This window comes from Micropterus salmoides, unplaced genomic scaffold (genome assembly GCF_014851395.1).
Source record: "Micropterus salmoides isolate LMB-PRFRI ecotype aquatic unplaced genomic scaffold, ASM1485139v1 Ms_hic_scaffold_19, whole genome shotgun sequence".
NCBI lineage: Eukaryota > Metazoa > Chordata > Actinopteri > Centrarchiformes > Centrarchidae > Micropterus > Micropterus salmoides.
Window position 1 is genome coordinate 6,753,303 of NW_024041039.1, and position 27,173 is coordinate 6,780,475.

Consider the following 27,173-nt stretch of genomic DNA (forward strand, 5'->3'; position numbering starts at 1 on the left):
AAGGAACTGCCCCCCACACACAACAATTGAGATTACTGAGGGATTGCACCATCTCCCTGTGCTGCTGCGCGCTGCTGCTCGCCACTGTCAAAACGGCCCAAAACACGGCAGTACTACAGCTTAAAATGGGGGAAACCGCCTAGAAAATTCGGATATATCCCTTTTTGATTACTTGCTTAATTCGGTCTATACCAAACACGGTACTATTAATGCGAAATGCTTAGGATATTAAAATTATTTGTGGTATATATTGTCAGTATTTCCTCAAATTATCATAATGATATTCTGGACCCCCCTAAATATCATATGGTTCGATCCGTTGCTATGCTATCTTGTGTAGACATTCTCCAGGGTGATGGAGAAATGTAGTCGTTCGGCCTGAAAATACACGACGTACCTCGATTCAACACGAAAATTGTGTGAAGCGTGATAACAATTACAATGGCGGGTATAAGGAGAGTTAACGGGAAATTATCGGGAGTCAACCCAACTGTCAGGTAATGTTAATATCGAATTGTGTTTACAGAAAACGCTCCAGCGAATCTGTGAAGCTAACGTCAACACGGCTAACGTTAACGTTAGCGCGAGCAGCTGTCCCTTATTTTTTGATCCACTTATCGATCATTTTAATAATAATAATGACTTTAGCAAGGTGTCTGGCCAGATATGGCAAGGTTACATGCCAGTATTACTCAGATAGCTAAGTTACATAGTAATGTAGCTGTGCTACAACACCCATTCCTAGAAATGCCCCGTACCGCCGAATAACATTTGATGTTGCTAAAAACCTACAGTCTAACGTTATGCTAAAAACCCAACGTTAACGTTTGTTAAAACGAATGTTAACGTTAATGCATAACGAATAGTCTTGATGTATGCAAGTACTTAACGGATGTGTGCAAGTACTTAACGGATCTCATAGGTTAGTTGTGAGGGACCTTTGTGATAATGATCTTAGATATCATAGTTTTGTCATAAATGCAAGATTTGACCAAAAAAATCTAAATACAATGTCCAAGTTACTGGCTAACTTATTTCCAAAGCCGATGGAATTGCTCAGTTGTTCTGAATATGGTTTGTTATCAAACAATGAGATGTGGTTGAACTGTGGAAACTGGAAACAACAAATATGGTGGACTTTTTTTTTTTTTTTTTTTTTTTAAATCCAACTGTTTTTAAGGTTAAGAATAAGGTAGTTATGTAGGTACATTTATTGTCACAATATAACAGGTTATATATTGAAATTGATATAGCAACATTTTAAAAAATGGTGAACTGAAATAAACAATATTCAATGATCAGTGGAGCAGTGCTGAGGATGAATTTCAATTTAAGAGCCTGATAGCTTGGGGGGGGGAGCTGTTCTGCAGTTTGGTGGTGCAGCAGCTGAAACTTCTATATCTCTTCCCAGTTAGGCAGCAGGGTGAACAGGCTGTGGCCGGGTGGGTACTGTCCTTTAGTATCTTTTAGGCTGTGAGTAGGCACCTCACCTCACCGATATCACTGACGCTCGGGAGATGGGTACCAATGATCTTCTGAGCAGTTTTAATCACCTGCTGCACAGCCCTCCGGTCCTGGGCTGTGCATATCCCATGCCAGTTTGTGATGTTTCCAGTCAGGATGCTTTCTATTGCTCCTCTGTAAAAGCTGACAAGAACTTGGCACGGGAATTTGGCCTTCTTAAGCTTCTTCAAGAAATACAGGCTGTTTTGAGCTTTCTTCACCAGCGTGGAGATGTGATATGACCATGTGAGGTTTTCTGTGATGCAGATTCCAAGGAACCTAAAACTGTTCACCTGCTCCACCTCAGCTCTACTGATGTAGACAGGAGTGTGTGTCTTTATCTCCTGTTTCCTGAAATCAATGATCAGCTCCTTAGTTTTGCTGTCGTTGAACATTTTAGCTCAGCATTCTCCTGAAGGTAATGTTAATAACTAACGAAGTCATGTCTGTATATATTTTTTAATGTTACATGTTTTAGTTGCCATCGCCTGCGTCAGGTCCAGTCTCTGCTCTTTGATGGTGGCGCTGCCACTCCTGATGGCATCCTCTGCTCTCTTGGTATGTTAAGTTGCAGCGTTTCTTATCTTTACCGATATTTCTTTATCTGGTCTGGTTAGCTGCACTGCCAACTGCTAAGGCTAGAAGAAATGAAAGTCATTGTTTGTGTATTTTAGGAATTGACAGCAGATATAATGAGGGGTGCACTGAGCTGGCAAAATACCTGTTCTATGAACTATATGGAAGAAATCAGCTCAATATGGAACATTTCCTTGAGGAGTTTCCTGAAGAAATGCTGGATGGTGAGTTTTTTCAACTGTTTCTTATGTCATATTTTTAATCCTATTTTTGTGCTAGCTATAGTTTCTATCTACTCTAACAAATTACTTTTCTACTTTTCAGATGTAATCCTGCTGATCAAGGCAGAATGTGTTCATCTGTACTGCAACCCAATGAACTACTGTTACCTGTTGCCCTATGTGTCGCACTGGAGGAACCTGCATCTCTACTGCATGACAGAGGCAGAGGTTAAAAGCCCTCTTTCTCCCCTACAGGGCTATCATTTCTGTTCATACATTTCCCCTATGCTTAAGATAGGAGTAGGAGACAGAAGGGCATTTGCCTATTAGACAAGTTGGTTTAAATGTTGCACCTCATCTACAGTGGCTGCACAGTTATAGCCAATGATATAATGTGTTGTAGTTTTTACCAATGTACCTGCAGTTTGTGCACAGGAGGCTGGAAGTATTAATGATTGCCACGCCTCTTTCATTGCTAACAGTTGTAAATATGACTCTTTCTAGCAGTGTTTGTAATTGTGATTGTTATTCCCGAGAAGTCCTTTTATAAATTGTCTGCCTCTCTTCTTTTTCCAACTCCACACACAGTATGAAGATGAGGAAGCAGCAGAGGAATTCAAAATCTCCAGTTTTGTCACAATGGTGCAGGACTGCTATCGTATCGGAGTACCTTTCAGCTCCATCGGTACATATCACATTTTAATCTCCACATTCATGCACAGTAGTGAAAAATGTTCGTAGACATTACATCTCAGTAAGCTGGAATACAGTATAGCTTCAATAGTTTCATCTACTTGACATCGATACGTACCAACAGCACAAGTAAATATACTTGCTCTACTGTTACTTTTAGGACACATCCAGAGGTTTGATATGTTTATGGTGGAAAAGTGGCCCCTTATTCAAGCATTTGCCCTGGAGGGCATTGGTGGAGGAAGCTTTTTTACCATCAAATACAAGGTACCTTCAAACAAAAACAAAAAATGAAGAAATTTCATATAGAAGTATTTGCAGCACTACATTGTACTTGTGGTCTTACACTTGTTTTACCTTGTTTCATGTATGTATGCTTTTCCAGCTAATGGACATGAGTGAGAAGTTGTGGCAGGTTTACAACAGACTCGACCCAGTGTCTCTGGATAATGTCCTCACAGAGGTAACACTGAGATTCTTTTTCGTCAGCTGTTCTTACTTTGACAGGATTCTTTTGCATTTAACAACAAGGCCTACCTGTGACATGTGGACCTGCTTCTAAAATGCCCATGTCCATAATTCCATTATAAAGAATAATCAACATTTTTTTAATCAAGGATCAAAGGAATTGTGAACATTTGTCCTCCTTCTCCATAAATGTAACAATATCCAAATCCATAAAGGCTATGCTAATTAATTAGTCAGAAAGTTTAAGGCTTTTTCAGAACAAATGCGAATCTATCGCAGGTCTATTTAAAAATTCGAGCCCATCTGTGCCTATTCACACGAGTTCGAAACTTCCGTATTTAGCTGTGTAGAAGTCAATGTCATATTCTGTTCACCCTTCACACAACAAGATGGACAATGATGGATTGATCCATTTGGTCTCACTACATACAAAGAAAAGATGGAGAAACCTGGGATAGCTACATTAAGAGGAGGAAGTAGAATAAATCCACAATGGAATAATGAGCCTGCCACCAGTATGTAGAGTTGAGTGTGGGTTTGTTATAGTAAAAATGTTTTGTTTACACACCACTACAATTCATAACTTCTAACTTTTTGATTATTCCACCACTACGCCATTTCATTCACAATAATTGATGACTATGATCAATCAATGATTGTGTGATGGTGTGAAGCTTTCATTTTCAGTGGGAGTGAGTGTGAATATTTATGTCAGACTTGGTGTGAAAGGTTTGAACTCAAAAGATCATCAACGTTTCATGTTTTGTGACCAGAGTGAGAAGGCCTTTAGTCACTCATAAATGACATTATTACGTGTTTAATATGTGAAGGTGTGAACATCACTATTCAATATATGCACTCTAACCTTGGTGTTCTTTGTCGTATGTTAGGACTTGGTTAACTTTGAGAAGCAGTGGAGTGGTTTTTTCTCCAGCATGGACCTGGAGAGCCATCTCTCCATCTTGGAGCTATCTGAAGCACAGGCAGGAGAGGTATGTTTATTGCCCACATATTCCTTCAAAAAATAGAAAAAAACATCTGGACAATAATTTACTGCCTTTTAACAGAGTCATATTGTGATATAGTAAGTAATTTTTATAATTATATTGTTGGACAAATATTTGTCTAGGTTAAAATGTAATATACATTTTGTTATTTGATTTAGATCATGGTATGAGAAAAGTGCATGAAAGGATGTGTACAGTATGATAAACAGTGTTTAAAAAACATCAAAATCATGCTTAAATTAGTATCATACTTCCTCCATCCTCCTGCACCTTGTTCATGAGTGGTGGAGTATCATAAGTTAGCATCGAAGCACCCACATTGTAGGCTGTTACAGTATGCTTCCTCTTCAAAAACTGAAGAAGGACATGCGAAAGGAGGTGTAGAACTGGACGGAGAGCAACTGACTGTTTACTTAAATGACTACTTTTGCGTGCATTTGTTATAAACCTTATGTAATTTACAAGAAATGTTAAAAGTTTTTATCAAATTTATTCAATGTCTGGTCTTAGTAATCAGCCAAATGTACTTATGTCCTTAAAGTGTATTCTCATCAATCCACAGGCATTCCGTACTTATTACTCTCATGGACTGATCTCAAGCAACATCACAGATAAAAGGTATTCTTCCTATTCAACAATGTCTAAATACTAATATCATTGTCATCTGTAAACTTGTAGTCTGTAGAACAGAAAATACTATTCCCTAATCAAATGTTTCTTTATTCCAGTAAAAGTCAGCAGCCCTTTGTGTTGTTTGGGAAGCATTCCTCCTTAGAGGATTTGGAGAGTTATTTGTTCAACTTCCCCTCAGAGAGTCATCAGGTCCGCAACACAGGGCCTCAAGGATCTACAGCCAGACACATGGTGAGAAGCAGCTAACACTGTAAACTTCTCACATGACTATAGAACTCTTATTAATGACCAAAAGTGGTTAGTAGATCAGCCACTGTGAAAACTACTCAAGTTAACGAGAAATACTGTCCTGCAGCACCACCTGGTGAAGTATTTTGGTGCCACCAGTGGTTAGTGATGTGCAGAACAGCAATTTGACAAATCATCTCATGCCAGGAAACGTGATTGCTGTTCCTCATTTTGCACCACTTTTGTCTGTGTCAATTGGGAAAGCGGAATATGCCATGATTGTATCTTTAAAAAGAAACACTTTTTTTCCATTAGATCCTGCAGTGTGTGGCTCCCAAAGGACCTCTAGCTTGCTCTCGAACTTATTTCTTTGGGACCACCCACACTCCATACCTTGGTGAGGATTTCCTGTATGACTTATTTAATATTTATTAACAGCTTATATGTAAAATTATGAGTGGGGTTTGTAAATATTTTACTTTATTGTCCGTAACATAAATTTCAGTGGTAACCCTACTGTAGAGCATAGTTAATTAATCTGGCGCTCTCTTACTAACCTTCTGTCAGGAATTGTTGTGTGAAATGTTGCTTTGCATGACGTTAAATGCAGCATCCAGAAAGGGCTTAGCTGACCAGGGGTTAAGTGTAAGAGAGAAGAGAATCCCTTGTTTGTATTGTCAGAATATGATTTGTTGACACTTCCGGTCTTTCACCCACAGGCAATCAAAACACTGAGCAAAAGAAAACAGAAGTCTTGTAAGTGATTTAATTTAGGATCTCATAATTAATATTTTTCCCTGAAAGCTATTGGTTTGCTATTGTTAAATGTTAAAAAATGTCTGAATTACATTTTTGTTTGTTTGTCTTTTTCAGACTTTTGTCACAGATTTATTCAGCTGCAGTTCAGGCAGTCCTTTCAGGAATCAAATGCTACTCCTGCACCTCCAGTGCTACCAAGGTAAGAAAAAAAAGAGCAGCTTTTAATATGTTTCTTTCAGCATGTACTGTTTCATGTACAGTTTATCATTAAGAAATGTTTATTATTGTAGGCTAAGGATGTAGCAGAGAACACCTTTCTAGTGGCTTTGGACTCACTGAATTTAAATCAGTACCGCAGTTCTCTCAGGTACAGATTATTTAAAAAATTTCACTATCGTCCACTGGATGAGACTTTCAGCCAAGCAGGAATTGGAGTGTATTGTCTGAATTGGTTTTATTCTTCTTGCCGTAGGTCCAAATGTGAATTCAGCATTCAAGCAGTGAATAAGCAAGGGAGGTGGGTGTTAACATGTTCTTATTGGTCATTTTTCTCACACAGATCCTTGGGCTTTTCATTCTGTTATTTGAATAATTCACACTGTGTAATATGTGATTTCAGATCTAAAGAGCCTGTTTATTTATTTTCAGGATCATTCCTCTGACTGATGAAGAAAGCCGTTATGTAGTGAAAACGGTAAGATGAGAGAAGCATTTATTTGCTTGACCAAATTACTTGTCTATATAATTTTCCTCTGAAAAGCTTCTTTTTTTTCATTTGACTAATTATACTTTTTTACTAAGGCCTCCATGACTGTCCATGACATTCCAGACTTGCAGTGGGACAGTGGGGACCTGGGCTCCGTGGTCTTCTCTGAATCCTTCTTGGAGTCCAGCATCAACATTCAACAAAAAGGTACCATATTCATTAGATTAGGTCCAATTAGAATGGATTGCTGATTGATTCCACAAAGGAAATTTGATTTACATAATAAGCAGGACAAATCCACAGGTCACCGCTAACAGAAAAGGGCAAAAGTCATTTTGAAACAACGGAGCACTTGTCTCTAATAGCCTATTTCCTGAGGATCATATTTGTGATTTATCTTCTGTGTTTGTCATTCTTTGGCTTTGTTGTTTGTGCTTCATTTTAAAGAAGTGCGTTTCCTCTCCTGCTCCACAGATGGCACTGTGTCCTTAGACAGCTGCTACACCATCCTGACTACAACTGTGCCTCGCTATGCCTGCTGGCTGGTATGTATGGGGCTGAAAGTCAATTTCAGATTAACGTGTTAGACAGAATGTTTGGATACAAAGTTAGTTAAGATATTAGATAGATTTTTACAGTTAAATTTAGTTAAGACAATTTATTTCAGAAGCATATTTCAGAAGTATTTTTTGTTATATTTGTTAAAATTATATCCCAACAGCAATCAATAAATCAGATGCTATGACAAAATGTAAAACCTGACAAAATCAGACCGAATGAATTGTCCTGCATGCACTCTGCCTGTGTCCTCACTGAAAATATGTTTTGGGGGGAGACCTGAAGGGAGGGGGTGGTATTTTTTCAGTTGTATGCATTCAAATGTTAGCTCTCTCTTGCTAGTTTCTCCAACACAAAATTAACATTTTAAGTCTTTATACAGGAAAAACATTTGGTTTCATGGAAATTTTTTCAATTGTTTGTTGTCTAAAGTCTTATTATTATGTTGTTTTTAGATGGAATCTGATGTCAAGCAATCTGAGCAAGCCCAGCAGCTTACTAAGGTAAGTTCAGAAGCTTCATGTGTTCAAGACAGTGCATGAATACATGCTTTCATATACATATATACTGTGTGTGTCTTAAACAGAAAGAAGAAGGCACTTGTTTGGGAACTGCTCTGACTGTAGCAGATGCTGCATATGTGTTCTCCAGCAGCCAGCTCTCCACACCTGAAGAAGGTGACACTCTCCAGTAGTATTAACATTTCCACCATGCAGCTGACAATGATTCTGAGAACTTAGCCTGGAATCAGTAATCAAAGTCAACCTTACACCACTCTATAAATAAGACTATGGTTTTTTGAATAATAATAATTTATTGAATTAGACTATTTAATTTCTTTTTAATGTCGCAGTACATTTACAAGGATTTATTTCACATGTTGTGGTGTGGCCAATGTCGTACTATAGCCTATGTGACAAAGAGTTTTGATTCTACATTATTTTTAATATTTCTTCAAATGTTAATCTCAGGAAAAATCATTTTCTTCTCTGAGGGACTCCTCTTCATCCATTCTCAATATGGAAGTATTACCCTGCCCAAGGATCACATCAGCAGCATCAAGTTCTATGATCCGGTAATATTTACACTTCCATGTGATATGACAAATACTAGTCCATCTTTAATCGAATCACATATATTCTTTTCTACACAAGCTCTGTTTTGTTATTACTTCATACATGAGTGATTTAAAAGACAGTTATTTGCTTAGTTCCAAATCACACCATGGTAAAACATATAATATGAAGCCATATACAGTTTAGTTTTTGGTACCATCTCGTGTGTCCTCATATTACCAGGACTCGAGCGCTGTGGCATCTCTCTTTGTGGAGTATGAGAGCAGCCTGCTCCCTCACCTTCCATTCCCTCTCCACAGCTCTGACCAGTGTCTGGTCTTTGCTCTTCAGCCCAGGTCTAAGAGCCACAGGGCCTTCTATTCCAAGGTAAGACCTTTAGCCAGTGACCTCTTTCTGGCTTTGAGACTGAAGATACACATCTGAGTAAAGCTGATTCAGTCTCTCATGATCCTTTTATAACATTAATCTAAGGATTTCTTTATAGCAGTGGTTAATGCTATAACAATTATTACATCATTATCACTATTGGTATATCATTTAATTGTTCAAAATAACATGGTAAAAACTTAAATTCATGTTAGACCTGTTTTATCAGATACTGCTCCAGCTGTATGAACCTAATCTCACTTGATTTCAGATTTTGTCAGTGTGGCAAACCTCTGAATCTGGACTCACTTTGCAACTGGTGGACCAAGAGCACCTGACCTGGAACCAGAAAAACATGTAAAATAACTTCATCTACTTTACAAATTAAGAATAGTTGTCTGTTAGCGAGATTCCAGTGAACATTCCTAAGATTATGGAAAGTTAGATTTTGCCTTTGAAATATCACAGACACTTTCAGAATATATGTAGATAAAAAAGGATCAGTTATAAAGAAATCAAGCCAAATATGTAAGTTTTAATAAAATGTGGTACATTGACACCATTTGAATTTTCCCAGTTTTAGAAAAATTTTAAATACATTTGAATATATTTTACTAATACATATTATTACCATTATTAACATGTTGATTGTGATTCACATACTGAGTAATGAATCAGTCTTCTAGATGCTATATAAGGTTGGTCATTAAGATTAACCCTGTTCATTAAATCACGACAAAATGAATTGTTTTGACTTCTTTTTTCTCAGGCACACCAGACTGCAGAAACTGCACGACAGTCAGGAGCCACCAGTGGCCAAACGCAGAGGCAGCCTGAAGACTTCTTACTCCCAGCTGCCAGAGCAGGACATGTTAGTACATCCTCAAGTCACTCAGTGCTTCACACCAAACAAGTAATAAAACCTGATGCTAGGTATTGCTTAATTATGACTATGTAATGTACTTGTACTTGTATAGCGCCTTTCTAGTCAGTATCTTGCCCAAGGACACTTCGACATGCAGCCTGGGGGAGCCGGGATTGAACCGCTCTACCTCCCGAGCCACAGCCGCTATGTGTTCCCAATAGTATTTAGGCCTGTGTTTCTTGATGCAGTGTATTAACCAATGGTGACCATCCACTCTTGGAAGGTCTTTTCTGTAGAGAGAAAGTATTAGATATACAATAATGTAGCTTAATTTTCTGGCCCAATGTGCACAAACATTTTCTTTTCTGACATAATAGAGCTCAAACAAAGAATACTACATACAAGAATAACTTACCAGCTTTTGGCATCCTCTTGGTCTTCCCAAATCTTTCCTAAATCTGTCATCTGGCATCATTAGACATCCAACTGTTTAAAGCATTTACACACCCTGTACACTGCTAAAAAAAAAATTCTGATTGTGTGCTTTTATATAAATGTATACTGCAAAAACTGTTGATGGAACATATTAGCTGTAAAATAGTTATACTTTCTAAAATTGTAGCACACATCTTTGTCCGTTACCTTACAAACACATTATCAATATACTTTTTTATCAAGTCGCACCAGCTAATTGTGAACCCCATTTCTTCTTACTTACTCGCTGTCTATGCCAGGTTTCTTCAGCACTTTGCCTTGAGTAGTATTGGTCAGGAGCCCATTCTGTATGACCACCTGGGGGTGCTCTTCTCCTCTGCAGAGCTGAGGAATCCAGTAAACTGTCAGGGAGACAAGGTAAGAATATTGACTGAGGTGCAGTGGGTGCCCATTTGATAAATGTTCCTTCAAAGAATGCTGTCTTGTCTGTCTACCTAAGTTTGGCTGATACTATTCATATCTGATATCTGCCTTTTAATGTGTGAAAAGATTGTCATTACCATCATTACTGGACTGCCGGGAAGCCATAAGAATAGACTCTGCAACTTCCTGGTCCAGTTAAACAAGGAACATGGAAGGTGAGAGAGATTTCAACAACAAGGTTTCTTTGAATTTGTGGGGGTTTTTTGTGTGTTTTTCCTCTGTTAACATTTTTAATCTTACATTGAACTACATAGCTGTTATATTTAATAATAATGATAATGAGAACACAAAAATAATACATTTGATTATCATTTCGTCCATAGTTGGGTGGTGTATAAGCCTGGTTCTGAAAGCTGTGACAGCTTCTCAGCCTCTCACCTGCAGCAGTACTTGTCCAGTTTCCTGGAAAGCCAGAGAAGCCCAGGAGGCAAACCCCGTCTGTTGGTGCTCTCACCTGGGTAAGAAAGCCCGCTGATCAGCTTGATACAGCTGGGAACTGAGAGGCCGGGACTCATTCAGTAGAGGAGACAGGATACCCGCAGGGTCTTAAAAGTATTTAAAAAAAATGTTTTCCTGTCCTTTCGTAGGATTAAATTGCCATAACGTCATAAGTAAATACTTTGTGTGTGTGTGTGTGAGACTTCATAATATACTCCGTCTAGTGTGACTCTGATGTTATACGGCAGTACAGGTAACATTCCTGTTTACGTCAGTGTTCAGCTTTACACTCTGGACTGTGGAGTGTTCACGGTGCAAGAGCTCTATCATCCAGCTCTGGTGCGTATCAGTCAGTTGTTAGAAAAGAAAAGAAAACGTCTCTGACGGGCTACTAACAAGCTAACACTAGCTGGTTACCTGAGAATGGGCAAGTGTCTGAAATTCAGAAAGGCAGGCGTATGGACAAGTTGGCGGTTGAGGTAGAGGGCAGTGCCGCTGAGGTTAGTGCAACAAGCAGATCGGCATGCGAGCCAGTCGCAGTATGGCGAGTGCTAATGAAACAGCGGAGCTGGAAGACCCACTGCAGGTCACTGGTCAGTTAATGTTACAACAGCAACGGAGAGACAGGTGTGTATAAGACGAGGACGGTGTCGGTGCGTCTGCGTTGCGCCGCTGTTGTAAAGTTATGTGAATGGAAACATCAAACTAACGTTAACGCACATTAGACTTACATCACCCAAACCGGAGCCCTTATCCCCGCTGCCTTCAAGCCAATACTAGATTATATAGTATTCCAAGCAGCCTTAGATGCAAACACAGAAAATAATTAATAATCACTTAAGCAACTGGAATATTATATTACATTACATTACTTAATCCAGCCAAGTTGTAACTAATTGCAACAACTCATACCACACAGTTTGTTGGTATTTTTTTCTTAGTGCACAAATATTGTATTCATTTCATAGTTGTCATTTATACTGTGGATACTGGGGACATGTCTCCATCACCTTTAAAAACAATTTGTTAAATATGTTCTGAAAATGCCTTGCAGAAATGTTATAAAAACAAATGAAAATACTTCAGAAAGATTTATTTGCTCAATAAGAAAACATGCAATGCAATTTAAAGATAGAAGAAACAAATGTGCATTGTCCAAAGAAAAAAGTTTCTTAAGCTAAAAAACAAGCTGCTGAGTACTGCATTGTATTCTTTCTATTATATTCTTTGAATTGTCACCTGAGTCTTAAATTTAACTTTGAGAATCCTGGGGGTACCCTGAGGAGAGGTGAGCTAAATAGAAGCATTTCATTCCAAAAATACAACAGTGAGAAAATAATGTTATCTGACGTTCAACAATCAATATCCTGAATACTAATATCATCCTAGTACATAAAACAGAGTATGTTGGGTATTCAAACCCAACAATAATAGACAGTATTTTAAGATATTAAAAAAAGAAAAGGCAGAATGAATGTACGGTTCTTTTCCAGTGTGTGATGACTTATCCATTTATAAATGTTCCAACAGATACACAGATGTTCTGGATGTGGTGCAGGCTGTGCTTTTCCACCCTGACCCAGTTGTCCAAGCATGTTTCACCATCGGCGCTGTCACTGCCTGTGTGGACCCCCTCACCTCCTGTATGGAGCACAGGTAACATTTTGTTCTCCAGTATATTCGGTCTCAAAACTGCTGCTGTTTAAAGGAAACAGATAAAATAAGCTTCAACTGCCCTAAAGACATTTATATCAGATAAACACATGTCCATTGACATCTAGCTACAAACTGTTTCTGAGTTGCCATTTAACAAAACCCCACAATATCTAACTGAAGTAGACAAACATTTAAATGAAACCATTTTCAACATACATATTTTGAACTTCAGCATAAGATAATGTCAATATACTAATTTACCTAACTGATAAAAGTAATTTAATTATATCCTGTTCTGATCCAAAGACAACCAGTTTAGTGAGTCTGTTGCACCTTGCAAACTAATCACTTCAGTACATGTCATGCAGCCGTTTCACAGTTAAAGCCCTCGAACAGTGCCTCCTTCTTTGTGCCAGTGTTTTAGGTAAGAAGTTAGCAACAAATGTTAGCGTTTTAAAACGCTATTCAAAAAATTCAAATTTTACGCATTTCACGGAGTTATGTTTTGAAGTAACATATGGACAGACTAGATGATGACAGACAGGGTCGGATGTTGATAAATTGTTGATGCGCTGGAGATTTCCAGGACGAGGTTACATGACACTTTTAGCTATTAAAACTCAAGGCTGGATCCCTTTTACAGATAGGATCATTCCTATATTTAATCTCACTCTCCTTTTGTTACAGGCTTTAGATGCAGCTTACTGAGCTTCTCACTGTCGTAGATTGACTGAGCTGCTCCACACAATATGACATACCACTCCGGTTAAAAGGCTGTTTTCAACTGCACAGCCAAGCTGGGTTGGCCAGAGACACTTAAATACAGATGAAGTCAGTAGAGGGTCTAGTTTTTACAAAATGCTTGAAAAACTACTGCTAATGTCCTTATGCCCCAGAGATTTAGTGTCTAATAATGTGTATAATAATGTGATTCAGCAAAGTAACATCCATAAATACTAAGCATCTATACTGGAAAAATACTCCTACAGTCCTTTAGACAACGTGATTGTCTAGCAAGCTGAGCTTTGTTAATAAATCAACAACATGTTTTGGATCCTGAGCTATAAACATGTTGTGATGACCCTCTAGTCAAACTCTGACAAACCCCACTTGGCTCAACAGTGGAAAAATGTGTAATAAGAGGTTTAGTTAGCAATGTGGTTAGCAATGACTTTTCTATTTGAGGCATCTTCAACAAGCCCCCTATCACTGTCTGTTGCCATAGATTGTTTGGGGGTCTGTGGACCCCACTATGGTGCTAATTGGGTGTGGTTAGTCCAGCTTTGGCCTGACCTGCCTGTCAACCCCCCAGCATAGCCCTCTAATCCTTCAGGTCCACATGTGTGACCAACACACCCTCCTCAGTGAAGCTCATCAGTCAGTCATGATCCATTCTTTGTGATGAATGTAGACAGTTCATTACATCAGGACAGGAAAGATAAATGCCTTTCAAATTGCTGATCCTTCAGCCTGCAGGCTAAGAGCTGCAGGGGAGGGTCTTTGGTGGCATGAGGGGGACTTGGCTCACAATGGTTATTCAGAAAGTGGTGTATAACACAGATCGATTTGAAAACTGAGGATAAATTATGTTAAGATTAAATGAGATTACAGAAAGCTTTTACATTGGTCAGTTGCCAGTCGTAGTCATGATGTCATCCTATGAAAAATGCCTCACAATTGATAACTGGATTGCTAGCCAAGGGCCATAACATGGAATTAGTCTGTTTATTGCTGCACAACCTTGACAAGCACCCATTGATCATAATTATTTCAGTTGTTAGTAAGGATTAGGGTTGGGCGATCATCTCTATTTTCATATCGTCTGATCATGGCTACTTGAGATCACCAATTGGCGATCTGACGTTGCAGCATGTCAGTGAAATGCCCAATTGTATTCATACGTTAACATATCCATCTCCTACACTGACAACGTTGTGTTAAGAAAATAGATAGATAACTTCTCAGAGTTAACTTTAATGCATTAGTATTTTGATATACAGACGGCTCCATTTCAATGAGAGAGAGAGAGCAAGTGGCGGCGCTGAGTGAATCTATGCGCTGCACGCAGCTCCACAGTGGATTATGATTTTACTCATATTAAGTAGTATTTAGTATGTGGCGTTCAGCGTTGATATTGTGGCGTGTCGCCACAAATAAATCAATGAATGGGAAACACTGCAGTGTGGTGCAGATTCTAGAGACTGTTTTTATGTCATCTTACTTCTGATAGTGAGTTAGATAAAAACGCCTTAATATCGGCGCATGAAAAACCAATCGCTGATCATCCCTTCAATCGTCATTAAGCGATCCAATCGCCAATCGTAACAACCCTAGATAACATTGTTGAAGTAGACGTGGGTTAAAATAAAGAGAACTAAATTAAAGTACAGCTCTTGTATGTGTCACTCAGATACAAAAACCGTATTTGCAGCAGCGACCATCTCAGTCAAGCTAAATGTTGACTGATGGCTGGCTGTCATTCCTCACCCTGTATTCAAGTACACTGTATAAATATTAGGGCTGTCCCCGTCTAAGGATTTACATAGTCGAATCAGAATCGTCAAGTCCTGCCTATAGTCGACTGATAGTTGAATCATGTGTGTTTTTGTGCACGCCGATTGCGAGCCAGGGAGGGGTAACACATGGTGGATCCGCTTAAATCTTGAGAAGCTGCAGAGCTGCAGTCTCTATTCATTCAACTTACACTGTAAATTTCCAGCTAAAATGAGGCTTTTGTTGACCCTTTTCTCTCTCTCTCTGTCTCTCGCCTGTCATTCTCCAGTCTCGTGCAGAGTTTTGCATGCATGCCGTGCTGCTGACAACTGCATACACGTCTATTTCAAGTAGCCACCTATTTAAAAACAATATAATATTCTTTGTGTGGTTAATCAACGGTGATAAATTATCCGAAAGTCCCGCAAGGTGCAGACAACTCGGCACAACACCGATGAAGCTGGGGCTCGGTCTCTTCAGCAAGTGTTCCTCTTCTGCCAATACACACATACACACTATGCCTACACATGCGCACTGACGGGTTAGGGTTAGGATTACAATTTTGGATTTATTCACGCACTTATTGAAAGTTTTATTCTTTTTACATGTTTATTAAAAGCATTAAATGTTGAAATGTGTATTGTAAGAGGCAGTATATTAAGTTATTGGGAGAAAACTGGTAGTGTGCTATGTGAAATCAGACGTTGAGCACGCCCATATCATCAAAATGGCATGATCCTTGTTTTGCTGCGAAGCTTCGACTGTGAGATTGACAGTCGAATCAGACTCCGCCTATCGAAGCATCGAGTCTTCGAATATTTGGGGTTAGCCCTGATAAATATGTATAATTATTAATTTTCTGAAGTCTCTTGTCTGTCACTTTAGGTTTGCTTTTCCTAAGCTGTTGGAGCAGTGCAGCCAAGGTAAGTCCTGACTGTTGTACCATACAGTTTAGGATAAACGTCTTTCATGGAAAACTGAGAAAACACTTAATTTAAATTCATTGATATGGATTTTTTCAAGTGTGATGCATGTCATGCTGACAGGTTGTATAATATAACCATTAATTTATGATTTTTGTCAAACAAAGTCAGAGGAGAAGTTATACATGTATGATAAAATCATGGTAATATTCTCACGGTAAAGTAAATAGCAAATTAGAGATCCTACTTCCACTGAATAAGCAATATGTTCAGTCTTGTATACTGAAGTGACACATTGCAGATTTTATTCTGCTTTACTGCCATCATACTAAACATCTTTAGAAGTCAGGCTGGGTGAAGCTGAAACTGGATGAGCATGGGGCAACCACTACAGTTTAACCTGTCACAGAATGACTTATTATGCTTTTTATATCTTACTAGTAGGTTTGAATTAATCAAATTTCAATGTCCCTTCAAATTCAGCCTGCAGGTAGAACACAGGAGCAGTAGTGCCAGTAAATCAGATGTAGTGTAAAATTCTGTATGTCAGCAGTGGCTACACAGATATGGCTTTGTATTTTCAGGAAAGTGAGCCAGTTTTTCCTGAAATTCATATTCCCTTTTTGTGTCTCATTTTATGTCAGGTATTGTGAGTACAGTGGTGTTCACTGGGCTGACAGCAGAGCAGAAGCACCCTCTCATGCAGCATGTTCAGCAGTTGGTACGCTCTGCCAACCCCACCGCAGCCTTCATACTGGCAGAGAGAGGAGCTGTCACCAGGTAGGCGTCCACAGAATTGTGATCAATGCCGCAAACAGTCAATTTAGCTGCTTTTATCCTTTCTTAAAATATTCTCTCTAGGCTATATTTTATTCTGCTTTTTTAGTCTATGTCTTATTCTGTTGGGTCAGAGCACTGCTTGGTGTCACGTCATTTCCCAATGCATTCTGTACCATAATAAATAAAGGACATTATCACTGGTAGTTAATTTTTTTCTTTGTCATATTTGCATATGTTTATACCCATATTTGTGGTTTAACGTATTAATTCTGTAATGTTTTGTTTTTTTATTTATTAGGACTGAAGATGTGAATCTGATATTTTCTGAGAGCAGCTTCAATGAGCCACAGATGCTGAGAGCACGTTATGTCCTCTACCCTGGATGGTAAGACCCTTATCCTATGTTCCATTCTATTGGCTGTGACCCTCGTGTGTCCACACTCAACCTTTTGGCTACCGAGCGACAGATTGGCGTTGATTCCTGCCTCTGCTTTCCACAGTCCTGCCTCGCCTCCCTCCCTGCAGTTTAATTACCACTCAGCTGCAGTGGCGGGGGTATCGGCTGCTGATTGCTGTAAAGCCCCTCAGGGTATCTTGTGTTCTATCACCAGCTCCCTCCTGGATGCACAGTAACAAGTTGTTGGCCATGCAGTTGCCATGTACACAGAGGGGGTCTCCTTCCCTTGGACCAGGTCCATTTAGCCTTCATGCCACAGTGGTCAGCCTAATATGAGCCTCTCCTGAATCCTCCTTTCACATCATACGCTGGATGTCTGGCTCTTTTGATTTACTCATCTTCAAGCTTTATTTTGTGTACACAAAGTACGTGAATGTGTTTAAAATGCTTCTTACACGTCCTAAAATCTTTGACCAAGACAATAATCTTTTTCACCTTGTGATTAGAGTATCTACATTTATCGATTTATCATGCACTTCCACAGTGATACCAGCAAATCACATACACTGGCCTCTTTCCTGTGGGCAGCTGGTAGAGTAAACAACTTTCCAGCCAAAGACAAAATGTAGCACAAACATTTGGCTTGCTCAAGACTTAAATTTCTCACCATTTGTGTAATGTGCATGTGTTCTGTTTCAGGTGCAAAGGGCGCTTCAACTCTGGTTCTGGGTCTCTAGTTCTCACCCAGCAGCGCGTGGCTTTCAACCGGCCCCTAGAGAGGCCTCTATTTGTCACCCGCTGTAAAGGTGAGACGGAAAGGATTTCTCTCCCCTTTTTTTGACTCTTACACGTGACAGAAGCTCCAGATATGAGGTGGCAGGGTTGATGGTGATTACATAAGCTGCCTTTCTCTCCAAATATGGAGACAGCTATGGTCTCAAAGTGTTTGCCTGCTGGTGCTGTGAAATGATCTGTATTCCCAAAGGATGCACTTATGACATCTTGCCACCAACTTTGCTTTTCATGAAATTTATCATTTGAATTAATATAGTTAAATCCTACAAAGTTTCACAGTACTAACTGCTAAAACTCTCATTATTTTTCTGAAGCATTAAAGTCATCACTAAGGCCAAGCCCCTTCAAAGAAAATGTCTACAATGTTTGGGGGAAAGTCAGATTTTCTGGTAAGAACTACATATTTTAATTTTACCTATTTTATCTTTTATCTTTGTATCATAAAATACATTGCCACTTTTTTGCTAACTTTTGACATTTTCAGATACAATTTCAAATATCAGAGGAATTGCTATTGTTAAGCATTACTAAACAAATGTGACTTCTTTCCTTGGCAATTATTTAACCTGCATTTGCATTTCCCAGTCTTGGGAATTATTAGAGAAAAGGTTGCTCTCAAGGCAGGCCAGAAGCTCCTGACGGTAGGAATATTGCTCGGTTGTTGATCTGGGTGTCTGGTGTCTAGAATTCAGCTCATAGTTCACTGGTTTGGTTTTCTCCACATAGTTTTCTCACTCTTTTTTCATTTGAAGACCTGTGTAGAGTTGTTGCATGAGGAGAGAGTGCAGGTGGCTGTGAGGAGATGTGCAGAGAGTGTGCAGATATTTGTAGAGAGGTGGGCAAATACAGTAGTATGGAACGAATGTGGAAACTGTACTGTATGAGCCTTATCCTAATACTCACATTCCCCAAGTGTGTATCTCAGTCACTGTCTTTAGGATAGGGTATCATTTACATAACTTTATATTTGATTATTTTGTATTTAGCTCTTGCACATTTAATACATATTTTACATTAAGTTAGGACATATTTGTTTTTTTAATCACACACGTGAGTGCTGTGAGCCATTTTGGGAGCAGAGAGGTTATAAGGATGTTAAAACATTAACACCCCACCAACGCCATGCTGTTACTATATGAAGCTGCTGTAGCAGGTGTTACACAGTGTGTGAACTGTATGTGCAACTTGGATGTGAGCTCCTTCATCTCTGGAACCTCCAGACTCAGACCAACTGATGGAGGTGAGCTACAACACAGTGAGCGGGAGCCTGAACATTGTCCCGGACCAGAGCACTGACCTTCTGAACCCGGACTCCAAAAAGACCAACATGTCCTACTTTCTGATCTTTGATGGTGTTAGCCTCACTGAGGATGGACTGAAGGACTGGCTTAGACTGTGCGCCAAGCAGGTAGACATCTTAATAGCCATCGCTTGTTTTGATGGCAATACACATTCATGATACTCATGTTTACATCTTTTTTTTATGGGTAGCATCAGTCAATTACTATATAAGGAAATGAACTGTGTTATCACAAGGCTATTGTTTCTGTTTGGTGTTTACAGAGGCAGACAAAGAAGCCTAAGAAGACAAAAAATACCCTTTTACCACAAGAAATCAAGCGCATACACGTAAGTGTGTTTATATTTATAATTATATATAATATAATTTTTTATTAACCAGCGGTGGAACTTTGTGTGGAAAGTAATGCATTAAAGTTACTTTGTGGACTTTTGTGGACTAGGTGTTTTCATGAGCTAGTGCCTGCTTTGTATATGTGTATGTATATTGAATTGCAAGCATGCACGCAATGCACATATGCGCGTATATTGTCACAACAATGAATGTCAACATAACTGTGTTAGCTTACCAGAAAACTCCACACGATACCTTTAAATTTATTGTCAATAAATGCCACTGCAAGAGCGAGAAGAGTATGAAATCTTGGATGTTAGGTACAAGCTTCAACCAACCAGAACCTTCCGGGTCTGAAATGTGAAGCCGATAAGGAAGTGCATTCTTTAAAATGATTCCAGTGGTTGCAAAAAGAAGTCAGCTTGCATACTCTATCTTCGATACAGCTTGATGTTCATTTAGTGTATTATGGTCCCATTTAGAGTAAAATAGACTACAAAGCAGGGTATGCTTTAGGACGTGGCGACTTGTCAGATGTAGAAATGCATATCCCTCCACAGCCAAATATGATAATTTCTTCCAAAAAACCAAGACGACGGCCAAAATACGAAACTCAAGGCTTCAAAACAGTAGTCCACAAACCAATGGGTGATGTCACGGTGGTTACATCCACTTCTATTAACGGCCCACCATAGACTTTTGCCACTGTTATTGATGTGTGCCTTTTTCAGTCAATAATAATAATTAATAATAATAATAACTCGACTGAACTTGATGTTATATGTTTCTGTTTAGATCACCAGGCATTTGGACCCTCTACCACCAGGCTACTTCTACAACGGTTATCAATATGTTGACATCTTTGGCGAAAAAAGGAACCTCCATCCCAGTATCCTTTTCATAGAGACTACTGTCTAATGTAGAAACTCAACTACATCTAATTTATCACTCAGGTTTGGCATACTGTACTGGATAGTTTTCAAAGGCTAAAAAAAAAAAAGACACTGGTACCTTTATATCTATGCCTTTATACCTGATACATAGTAGATGTGAGTCAGTTTAGGTAATAAAAATCAAGCTCTGAGTTTCATAACTCATAGAGATTGTGTATAGTTTATGTAAATAGGAACTTGACCCAAAGAAAGCAGTGATCATGAATCATTATGCAGGTGTGCTTGCATCTGTATTTACTAGGCTTGTGACGAGACACTTAATCCATGAGACGAGACAAGAGATTGGGTTCACGAGATCGAGATGAGACAAGATTTCAACACTATTTTTAAGAAATCTTCAACACTGAATTATATGAAAATTTTGAGCATTAAACATGAATTATTTTCCTGCATTGTAGTGAATTTTTCTGCACCAATTTATGGTGGAAATATTGTTATTTATGTAAAGGGAAACAATTTAAAATATAATGGAATATAATGCAGTAAGGCTCTCAGGCATTCTTTGCTGCTTTCAGATATGTTTATCCTGTAGATCAACTTTTCTCATGTAATATCATCCCTGCTGAGTCATGATTTAGTCTTCCCTCCTTATGTAACCTCTTAAAATGTGGCACCTATTCACCTCAATGAGGTGAAAAAATTATTTTAATTCAGTTATAAAATGCTGGACTTTAATAGCTCCTGTGTTTTAGTACATTTTCTGCTCATGGTCAAAACTTTCTGCATTTTTAGAATCTCTCCCACATATCTGTGTTATCTGACATGTCGAGAAAAAGTACAAAAAAAATGACAATTCAGTAGAGGCCCTATAATCTGCTGTGCATTATGTTATTGCTTCGCTGGTAGTAACGTCATCCCCTTCAGACCGTTTGACTGACAGTGTGGGACTGCATGCTGCGTGTGAAACTGAAGTCTCAACACAAATCCAAATGTTAACAGCTCCGATAAAGTGTGGCTCACAGTCTCAAACAGCAAAGCTGTGCCTCAGTTTTTAGATGTTGATATTTCAAAACTGCAACTCACAGCGCGAGAGGTTCTCAGCACACTCTGATGTCGCATCAGCTGGACGGAGTTGATTCTCTCCACGAGTCTATGTTATTAGTTATACATTTGTTTTTCACTGCGTGAGAACATTAATGTCTGGCTTGACAGAATGTGAATTGTGTGAGTCTCGCGAGACAGCTTTTAACCTGACCAGAAATCTTGTCACATTTTAATCTTGTCACAGCCCTAGTATTTATTGTTGAGTGTTGAAAAATTTACCTGCTCATTCCCTTACATTGCTGTTACTGCAGACATGGAAGAGTTTATTAAAGAGTACATCACAGAGGCCAACAAAGAGATTGAGCTGTTCAACCGTCAGCTGGAGCTGGAGGGACAGCCTGACCTGTTTGACCCATGATAGAATCTGTCTGTATGTCTACTCCTTCCATCTGTCTTTTTTAACTCTAAGGGGACCACTGTGGGAGGGACAGGGCGGGCACAGGGGTTATGTGCTGAACACACCACTAGAATGGTCAGTGTGTATTCACACCACATGCATCTGCAGAAACTGTTGCTGCTATACGTCCACTCATTATCTATGTACTATGTCACTTTGTTTCCTAACTTGGTGGCATAAAAAGGTTGAGTGCAGGTGAGCTTTTAAACAGTGACATCACCCTTCAAAAGCCAGTTATGTCATGGCATGGCTATTTGCCTTACTTACTACTGCAACACCACTAACTGCACACTTAGCACTTTGGCGAGTTAGGTATCATAATAATCAACTGATAGTGGGAAATTGATCTGGTCACTGTGTGGTTACTTTAATTTAGGACATATGTAAAGAGAGGGCAGTTGCTCACAAGTGCAGACAAATCTGAAATATAACACAACATAAGACTCCATCTTTAAACCAATGTTATTACGCCACTAAGCCTGCAAGCTATTAGACTTTCACAATTGAAGGGAATTTCCCAACGCACACTCCTACTGCTTGTGCGTTTCTGTTTATCACAGTTGGCAAATTAATGCCTCTATTTCTGTATAGGCATGGATAGCCGTGTGATTCTGGTGGGCTCCCTGGTGGGGTTTCTCAAGAATCGCTCCTCCTCTGTTGTCACCCAATCCATGGCCCACCTGTTATCTTGTCTGCATGCCACGCTGCAGCAGAGGGAGCGCTTGGCCATAGAGCTGTAAACATTGGACAGCCTGTTGGCTGCAGACAACTGATGAATGATGCCATTAATCAAATAGCTAAACGCCATCTCAGTGCTTTATTTTAAGACTCCTAAAGTGAATCTAATGAAAGTGCAACAAAGCAGTAAAGTGTTGAAGTTCTAACACAGCTGAGGCTGTCAAACACCTCGATTCACTGAGGTTACATGTCCACCAGAAACCTTTCCTTAAATATCTATTGTGTTTATTATAATGCTGCTTGTTAACAGTGAGAAACCAGATAGACACAGAAAGTTAAGCTCAGCCTCACTGCAGCCAGGTGTGGATCACTCATTTCACCATTTAGGTCAAAATGTTCATTTTTTTTTGCATTTGTCGTAAGTGTGAACATTCCCGTGTTTTGTTTTTAATCTTTTGGGCCAATGCTTTTGGGCAGGACAAGGGGTAAATGAAATAATCTGGGACTACCGTGATTCAGTTAACTGTTTTATTAGGTTTGGGTAAACATCAGGAGAGCATTTTGTGAAGGGTATAAGCCTTTGTATCAGTGGTATGATGTTGCAGAGACTTTATGTCCTGTTTAAATGAGTAGTTATGCTACTGTTTTCTCTGCGATCGTGTGTCATACTAACGTTCTATGCATGTCTTCCTCTTATCAGGGTTCCTACACAGGTTATGAAATTCTATGACCTGGAAGAAAATGAATGAAAACGTGTTGTTATTTGTAGAGCTACATATTTAGGTAGCGTAAGACTCACTTAAATTCTAAATTGTGTGGTATTGAACCAAACAAGCATTACAAAAAAAAAGGGTGATAAATAAGTGGAATTAAGAAGTTGAAAAAAATGTGTAGGAACCCTGCTACAATCTCTAAAGATTTGATGGCTTTCATACATTATGGGGTCAGCAGTGTAATGATTAATAGTCTTTGGGGACAAGTGGCCCTAGGTTTGTTTTGAGTGAACTGAAACTAACTAAGGAGCATTTAAATGCACATATAAGTGTGCATAAACTGCTGCTGCTTCTATAATGGTACAGTATATTACATTAGGCCTTGTACACTGGACCACAAAAAAAAAAAAAAGGTTCTGGACAATGAGTACTCTAAAGTCCATAATCTAATTCCTTGGCAGACGAGGGAAATGCTTGCTAGTGAGGTGAACGCTTCACTGCTGTTCAATTCATATCTAAACAGATATTTTTAGATCAGTGGTGACCCCAGTGTATTTTGGGTTGCCGTTCACAACACTGACTGTGTCGTGTTTTACATGTTTGTCTGTCAGCACTGTCAACGGCCAGTAAAATGGAAAGAATCAGTAATGTTGTTTTCAGCTGGCAGGCAGAGAGTGATAACATTGTTAGCAAGTTATTTTCCCCCAGATGACCCGCAAGTATCTGTGCAGATTCGAATAATCCTGAGTATAAACTCAACCTGACACTGCTGGCCCCACTGTCCACTTTGATCTGAAGAAGCCATACCATCTTATGCTAGATGTGCCACTGTCATTTAGAAGAATAATACAATATAATAATAATAACACAGAGAAATGAAGTAATATGTATTTCCCTGATATGTTCAGCCGGCAAAAGAGGAGTTCACGTGGAGATGAGAAGCTCACCCCAAGTTACTCATTCCATTAACTCCTCTCTTACAGTCCTTCTGTATCACTCTATAAAAGAGTGCAATTGTACTGTGTTTTTATATATACTACTTACAGTACCCTCAAATAGCTCTTTAAGGACAAAGCTGAGCAAACAAATCAGCTGCTAAATTCTCAGTCTCTCACAGCTTGTATTCTGTGCTCTGCTGGATTCAGGCATTGCGTGCTTGTAGTTCACATAAACCCCATAAAGGGTCTTAACAACAAGTGAAGGGTTTTGTTGAAAAATGAGATGTTGCTTAAAAAAAACATTACCTCTTCATACAAATGGATGATGCTGTAGAACAAACAGGTCTGATGCAAACAGATGCTTTTTTTTAAAGGGGAGCAGGATGTAATGTAACATAAGTCCTTTGTTGACAAAACGATAACTCTTGTTTAGGCTGGATCTTCTGTTTAGCGTTTCAGAGATGCACTCTCAAAGCCGTCTGTTTTGTGCAACAGTTGCTGTCGTTCTGCAGTTATGTAATACTGCAGAGAGTTACCTTGATTGACAGTGAAATAGTTGTGAGGCTGATGTATGGAAGACTGAAGGTGCCACGACTTTGAAACCTGCTACGCTTATGAAAGAGCAGAGAAACTAAAACCATGATTGGCCAAGAGATCAACTGAAGTCCTTAAAGAGTTGAGGGTTATGTAAGATGTTTGTGATATTTAAATCAAATTACCACTAACACATACACGACTACTCCTACTAAGTATGCCTACACTATTTTGCATGTGCTGAGATGTCATGTGAATATGATACCACGTATATTCTGACAAAATTGCCTTTCACCAAACTGGTACAACCAAGAGAAAATAATCACATTTATTTTACGTATCTGCTAAGAATTTGAATTACCTCGAAACGACAAATAGTATTTTTGTAAGACAGTGAATTGAACATTCTAGATGCAAGAAAAAACATCTACTCTCGCACAAGCTACAAAAAAGCAAAAGCAGATGCAATTTTTTTGTAGAAAAAAAAAAACTCTAAGAGAATCTGATTGGTTGTGAGATGTCAGGTTTCTCTGATCCAGCAGTGCCTTGGCTACAGCTAAGAAAAGCAGAGATTAAAGCTGCATTCAGAGCTCCATCTCTCTCCCTGTCACCAGGGGAGGAGGTGTTGTCAGGCGAGGATCCGTCCTTCAACAGTGTTGGTGAAAGGAATCCATGGAGTCGTTCTTTAGAGCAATGTGTTTTTACTAAGCCAGAGGGCAAAGTAGGCAAGGTCACACAGGGGGAGGCCGCTGGAGGGCTCAGACCGATTCAGGTATTCGCAAAAAAAATGGTGGAATATGGGCTGGGTAGCACAGCAAGTACTGAAACCAGTACAGTTGTTATACTTAAAATGTATTTACTTTCACAGTGGTACATTTCTGTGTAGCTTATTTTAAATTATTACATGAGTAACGCATCAAATTCAGTTGGAATGGATAACAATATAATATATAATATCTGATATAAGAAAAGTATGTTTGTTTATTTATTTTGCACCCAGCCCTAGTTGGGAACAGAGCCTTGGAAGTTTTGTACCAGAAGATGAACAAAAAAATGAGGATTTCATTTTTGACTAAAGTTGGTTGACCCCTACTTATTGCACACTGGGGGCCCAAAGAGCCCTCCACAAGCCTCTGTGTGACTGCTACGCAGCTGTCTGGCAGACTGAGCACTCTGGTGTCTTCATCCTGTATGTGGAGGCTAGCCGTTTTGTAGCTGAAGTTATAGGACAAAAACAAAGTTTGGTGTTGATTGGTTTTATATAAAGTGGAGAAATGTGATGTTCTTATACTGCAATGTGATAATGCAGTTTGAGAAGTTTTTGTTCTTTTCTAGTTTTGAAGATGGTCTCCAGTGTTCAAAAGGGAATGTGTGCACTTCCTGAAGAAGTGGATATATTATTGTATTTTTGTGCTTATTGGAGAAAGGCGGCTTGGAAATAGATTTTAAACTGTCCAAATATTTCTCAGGCCTCAGGGGACTGTACTAATTGTTTGGGCCGTTCTGTCCTATTAAGGTTAAAAGGGAATCACTGGCTCTTCGGCCGACAGTCCTGGCAGACAGCGAAAGGAATTGGCTCAGGTGTACTTATTATTTCCATACCTGAGATTACATATTTGCCCTCTCAAAATTAAGTGTTATAGAAGAAGATGGGGGTGAAATTGTGGTTGGTATCTTCTCTCTGTGTGTGTGTGTGTGTGTGTGTGTGTGTGTGTGTGTGTGTGTGTGTGTGTGTGTGTAAAAAAAACAAAAAAGGATGTCATGATGGCAGAATTAGATCTGGGAGGGGGAAAAAAAACTAAGGGCTCATTCTCCTCTATCTACAGGCCGTCCAAAGTAAAAGGGGGGTGAAAAAAACTGATATAAATAACTTAATGTCTCTATTGTAATGAGAAACAAACAAAAACAGCTAACATTAAAAGTGCCAAACTGACTTCCACATTTTGTTTTGAGGGTGTTCACGGCATGTGAGCAAAGCTGAATTGCGTTTGCACAAAACTACTGTAACTTCTGTTTTTTTCCTGTGACTGATGCTTTTATAATCTAATTGTTGTTTTTATTGCACCACATGTTCCATTAAATATTTATATGGTTGATAAATCTTCGTTCTTTTATCACTTAATGCAACATTTACTGTATCACTGAAAGGTCTACATTCTCTCGCTGTGCTTTGATTGTGTGATAACGGTTTTGCTCTCAGATGTTAGCAGCCACGCATGCAGCC

At 39.1% G+C, this 27,173-nt stretch overlaps 1 protein-coding gene across 3 annotated transcripts; it reads left to right on the forward strand.

The window, feature by feature from the left end:
- The first annotated feature begins 227 nt into the window (after positions 1 to 227).
- On the forward strand, positions 228 to 27,049 carry cunh20orf194 (chromosome unknown C20orf194 homolog). Of its 3 annotated transcripts, XM_038728769.1 has the most exons (38): positions 239 to 497; positions 1,982 to 2,061; positions 2,178 to 2,303; positions 2,404 to 2,528; positions 2,889 to 2,985; positions 3,154 to 3,260; positions 3,379 to 3,456; positions 4,352 to 4,453; positions 5,031 to 5,086; positions 5,197 to 5,332; positions 5,645 to 5,726; positions 6,049 to 6,085; positions 6,203 to 6,287; positions 6,379 to 6,455; positions 6,561 to 6,605; positions 6,737 to 6,782; positions 6,890 to 7,001; positions 7,269 to 7,339; positions 7,808 to 7,855; positions 7,939 to 8,029; positions 8,324 to 8,427; positions 8,651 to 8,794; positions 9,066 to 9,151; positions 9,564 to 9,665; positions 10,394 to 10,511; positions 10,644 to 10,732; positions 10,901 to 11,035; positions 12,546 to 12,671; positions 16,050 to 16,087; positions 16,732 to 16,867; positions 17,166 to 17,252; positions 17,964 to 18,070; positions 18,374 to 18,448; positions 19,280 to 19,467; positions 19,623 to 19,688; positions 20,488 to 20,581; positions 21,941 to 22,059; positions 22,678 to 27,049. In XM_038728769.1, the coding sequence occupies exons 1-37, from the start codon at positions 442 to 444 to the stop codon at positions 22,045 to 22,047; spliced, it is 3,459 nt and encodes a 1,152-aa protein (XP_038584697.1). In that variant the 5' UTR covers positions 239 to 441; the 3' UTR covers positions 22,048 to 22,059; positions 22,678 to 27,049. The 3 variants fall into 3 exon arrangements, with proteins under 3 accessions (XP_038584699.1, XP_038584697.1, XP_038584696.1); XM_038728768.1 differs by having other exon boundaries at positions 241 to 497; positions 21,941 to 27,049; XM_038728771.1 differs by lacking the exons at positions 17,964 to 18,070; positions 18,374 to 18,448; positions 19,280 to 19,467; ... (2 more) ...; positions 21,941 to 22,059; positions 22,678 to 27,049 and adding an exon at positions 17,368 to 17,938 and having other exon boundaries at positions 228 to 497.
- The last annotated feature ends 124 nt before the right edge of the window (positions 27,050 to 27,173 follow it).

Coding starts and splice junctions, on each gene's coding strand:
- cunh20orf194 (XM_038728769.1), top strand. CDS start 442: ATGGCGGGTATAAGGAGAGTTAACGGGAAATTATCGGGAGTCAACCCA. Junction 5,087..5,196: donor AGCAACATCACAGATAAAAG/GTATTCTTCCTA, acceptor TCTTTATTCCAG/TAAAAGTCAGCAGCCCTTTG. Junction 19,689..20,487: donor AAGAAATCAAGCGCATACAC/GTAAGTGTGTTT, acceptor GTTTCTGTTTAG/ATCACCAGGCATTTGGACCC.